Source organism: Paroedura picta, chromosome 9, assembly GCF_049243985.1.
Source record: "Paroedura picta isolate Pp20150507F chromosome 9, Ppicta_v3.0, whole genome shotgun sequence".
Classification (NCBI taxonomy): Eukaryota; Metazoa; Chordata; class Lepidosauria; order Squamata; family Gekkonidae; genus Paroedura; species Paroedura picta.
Genome location: NC_135377.1, coordinates 16,811,697 through 16,816,160, shown reverse-complemented (window position 1 = coordinate 16,816,160; position 4,464 = coordinate 16,811,697). Strand labels below are relative to the sequence as shown.

The 4,464-nt window shown below is 56.9% G+C and overlaps 1 protein-coding gene across 2 annotated transcripts; it reads right to left on the bottom strand.

Annotated features, from left to right (window-relative positions):
- Positions 1-644: 644 nt before the first annotated feature.
- Positions 645-4,140, bottom strand: TMEM74 (transmembrane protein 74). 2 transcript variants are annotated; one of them, XM_077351651.1, is made up of 2 exons: positions 3,987-4,140; positions 645-2,861 (listed from the first exon to the last, which is right to left on the bottom strand). In XM_077351651.1, exon 2 carries the CDS (start codon positions 2,673-2,675, stop codon positions 1,737-1,739), a length of 939 nt encoding a protein of 312 aa, XP_077207766.1. In that variant the 5' UTR covers positions 2,676-2,861; positions 3,987-4,140; the 3' UTR covers positions 645-1,736. The 2 variants fall into 2 exon arrangements, with proteins under 2 accessions (XP_077207766.1, XP_077207767.1); XM_077351652.1 differs by lacking the exon at positions 3,987-4,140 and adding an exon at positions 3,855-3,981.
- Between the last annotated feature and the right edge of the window lie 324 nt (positions 4,141-4,464).

Below are 4,464 nucleotides of genomic sequence, written 5' to 3'. Positions count from 1 at the left end.
TCAGTGTGGCTGCTAAGGAGGAGGGAGGACAAGGGGGATGGCCCTTCAGGGGCCACGGTCAGGCTGGTTGATGAGCCAGCTTGGTGGAGTGGTTAGGAGTGTGGACTTGGCGAGCTGGGTTTGATTCTGCACTCCCCCACTTGCAGCCAGCTGGGTGACCTTGGGCTAGTCACAGCACTGATAAAACTGTTCTGACTGAGTAGTGAAATCAGGGCTCTCTCAGCCTCACCCACCTCACAGGGTGTCTGTTGTGGAGAGAGGAATGGGAAGGCGAATGTAAGCCGCTTTGAGACTCCTTTGGGGAGAGAAAAGCGGCATATAAGAACCAACTCTTCTTCTTCTGGATGAAGCACCACAATGGCCTCTTGGTTTAGGAGGCAGAGAAAAGAGCACTGACACCCTGGGCCAGCCGCTCTTTTGACGGTGAAACCTACATGGTGTAGTGGTTAGGAGCTGTGGCTTCCAATCTGGAGAGCCGTGTTTGATTCCCCGCTCCTGCACATGCAGCCACCTGAGCTGTAAACTCTCCGGCTCCAACAGAACCATCCCTGCAAATACCAAACAGCAGCCTTGAGGACCGATCATTGGTGCCCCTTTGCAGATGTGCCACCTTGGCGGTTACTCACCCTGCGCAGGGGTTGGTAGTGTCTAGTGCAGCAGTTTTAATGCTTGACATGAAGAGTGGGTGGAAAGGGGAGCAAGAGGGAGAAACGAGCGAGGCAAAAAAGAAAGCCACGGGGAATATTTTAGCACATCACAAGAAAACCTGCAAAACCCGGTATTACTCACAAACTTTGGTTATGTCTGTAACAAAAATGAATGTTGGCAGTCCAGCTGGCTGAGGGCGCTGGGACCTCCACTGCTCCCAAAGGCTTCCTGGTATTTTCCACCAGAGGGACAGCTGCCCACGAATCTCCTAAATGCTCCCATTGTCATATATTTCCATTTCCAATGCGAAAACCCAATGGCGCACTGGAATCCAAAGCGCATGGACTTAGAAGCAGGGGCACGGCTTCACACCTGAATATTTATCACCAGTGTCTGTGAGGGAGTCATCAGCGATGGGACACCAAAGACAGCAGTTTTGTATCACTTCGAAAGCCATGCTTTGCCATAGCTGGCTGCCAGGGGTGGCGCCGGAAGGATGCGGCATCGAGTGCGCGCTGCCTTGTCCGCACGAGCCCAGGAGAAGGCACGGGAGGTGACGTTGCTCGTCAAGGCCTTGTTCGTGTAAGCGCAGACATCACTCGGAAATCTCTGCCCCTTCAGAGATCTACTTGGTGCCGCGCATCTTCAGGGGGGAGCCAACCGAGCGGAAAACGACCGCATGTGAAACACTGCACGGAAGTCTGCTCTCTCATGTTCTCTCTCACTCTTGCTCTCTCCAAGGGCCCATCCACAAAGACCAGTCTCACACCCCGAATGTGATCGTGGAGTAACAGCTGTGCCCAAAGAAAAGCAGCCCTGAGCCTCTCCGATGTCCATGGAATCGACTTCCCGGCAAAGTTTAAGGTTTCCGCCCTTCTCTGTCAATCTGAACTCCAGGTAGAGAGTGGGTCGATTTACCCCTGCCACTGTTTCACCCAAGAACCCGTGCCTACAGAGTGCCACTCTTCCATTCCAGGTGTGGCCGCAAACGGTTTTGACCTGGCGCTGTGAGCTATTTGAAGCGTCATCTGTTTTGCTTGCGGAAACTCCCTTCCCTCTTTCCGCCTTGCCTTAGCATCCCGGGCAGCCTAACTATCCACGGCGAGAGAGTCCTCCTCGACCAGCGATAACTCCATGTTGTCGTTGGTGGAGGATTTCATTCGGAAGTTGAAAGAACCGTACAGCTTGGCCGATTCCCTGGAGGAGGCGAGCCTGCTCCTCTGGTAGAGCTCTCCTTTCCACATGGACATCATGAGCAAGCTGGACAACACCACGCCGCCCAAGGTCAAAAGACAGAGACCGGCGATCACGCACCGATCCAGGTGCGCCCCGATCTCGGCGCTCTCCTTCTCCAGCCGCTCCATCTCCCTGGCCGCCACCGTGCCGGGGTCCACCGTCACATCTCGGGGAACCACGTAGGAAATAATCACCAACAGAATCCCGCTGACCAGAAACAAGATGGCGCTGATGAAGCCGTAGTCTACAGACTTCCCTCCAGCAGCTACCGAGCCGGCGTCGTCCTCTTCCTCGGAAACCAGTGAAGGGGGATCGTAGGGCCATTCCGGGGGCGCCTCTCCACAGGGATCCGGGCACGGGAGGAGATCCTGGTCCGGACTCTTGCCTACGAGGCTTCTCTCCGGCTCTAGATGGTTGACGTTTTCATCCACCCGAGCGAAGGAGGTCTCCGATTCACAGCAGCAGGCTCTCTTTCGGGCTGCTTCCTGTCCCTCTCTGGAGGGGCTCGGGTAGGCAATGGTGTCGTTGGCAGTGGAGGTGTGTTCCCGGAACAGGGGTGAGGGGGAAGTGGAGGAAACAGGGCCCCGCCCGGCCTCAGCTGCTGCCATCTTTCCCGCGGCTTTGCCACACCCCATCGAGCACTCGGCCGCCATGGCGAAGGCCCTCGCCCTCTCCTCGCCTTCCTCGGCCTGCCTCTGGCACGGGAGAGCATGCAAGTGGCCGTCCCCGTCATGGCACCGATCCGACTGGTCACCCCCTTTGCCGAGGTGCAGGAGTTCCAGGAGAGCCATCGGGGCACGATCCGAACACCCCGGGTGCTACCATTGGGGAGTCCGGCCGTCACCAAATCCTGCCATCGCTGACTAATCGCGTGGCCCGCGAAGGGCCTGTTCTGCACTCCGGCCACCGTTTCGCCGGGATTCTGTCAGCCGTTAGCCAATTAAGCAAATTCCCTCTGACATCGACTCTTGGCCAATCTGCAAATGCAAAATAAGAAAGGGGGGGGGAGAGCTTCATCATCATCCTCCGTTATTAGACAAAGAGAAGTGCAGCAGAAAGATGACTTGGATTTTTCTCCTGGGTGCGTGGGCTTGTGTGTGTGTGTGTGTGTGTGTATTATGTGTGGGTGTTGGTGTTCCTGTGATTGGAGGGGGGGGGGAGAGACAGACAACAAATGCGATTGTTTTAAACAAGCACTTAAAAGCTGAAATCCTCCTGCCCGGCCGTCTCAAAGCCACGAGGCTCTCTAAGCAACCTTTGACACCAAGATCCAGTTATGGAAAGGACCCCTCGGATAGCCCAGGAAGGCAGACCCCCCCTCCCCTCCAGCCTAGGGAAGATTGAGACCCAAGAGAGCCGAAATCTGAAAGCGCAAAGCAGAGCCCCCAAAGGACAGACCCCCGAGCGCCAAGCCCCCCTCTAATTAGGAAGGAGGAGGCAAATCCCTTGTCGCCCACTAAGCCGGGCTCTCGAGCCTCTCGTGGAAAGCGGATAATCCAGGGAAGAGGAAAAGCAGATCGGGGGATTTGATTAAAAAACGCTCCCTGCAAAGCCAGGAGGAACAAGCACGCACACATGCACACCTCTTCTTATTTCGAAGGGCAATTATTCTTCTAAGAATGGCGATTCTTCATTTGTACCTCGTCCTTCCCCCGGACAGCTGACAACCAACACAAAAACAATCATACCACGGAAGCATTAAGAACATTCCCAACACTTCCATGCTTAGGACACAGATTCCTTCTCCTTTCTGTGGCTTGGCCAGAACTTGGAGGGATTTCTTAAAATGTATTTTTCTGTCCCCCCCCAGGGCGCAATTCATCTCAGCTAGAAACAGCATTGGGGGCGATGGGGAAAGGGGAAGCCTAAAAACTCCCAGTCCAGTCTCCAAGAAACCCTATTACTTTAAAAGATTTTTTTGGGGGGTGAGGGGGGGCCACCCAGAATTTGGGGGCTTTTTTCTATGGCACCTTAGCCTTGGCCAGTCTTCCCGGCGCCGATCTCAGCCACCGCCGCCGCGGGAGTCTCCTCCATCCCTTGTCCCTCCCCGAAGCGCGCTCTGCCGGCGCCTGCAGCGTCCTGCTCGCCCTACCGCCGCCTACCTTTCCCCATCGGCGCGGAGCCCTGGGCAGGGCGGGCGCGGCCAATCCGGCGCCGGTCCGCCAAAGTCCCCGAAAGAAGCACTTGTAGCCCGCCACGCGTCGCGGCGCTCCGGCTTCTCTCGGGGCGAGGGGAGGGCGGGGCCAGCGCGCTAGGGCGGGGCCGGAGGGGAGGAGCCCACCGCCGCGGCATTCTGGGGGATGTAGTCTTGGCGCGCGCGCGTCCGCTTTCCGTGTCAAGTTCGTGCGAGGGCCGTTGTGGTTCAGAGCAAGGGGGGGGGGGTTCTCCGGACTTCCAGGGACTACAATGACCATGAGACCCGCAGGACGTCTGGAGAAGCCCCCCTTTGGCCACACCCCTGGTTCAGACTCAGCCCTAGACCCCTAGTCAAGAGTTTCTAGATCCAGAATGGGAAGATCCTGGAGATTTGGGGAGTGACCCCTGGGGAGGGCAGGGTTTGGGGGAAAGGAGAGACTTCAG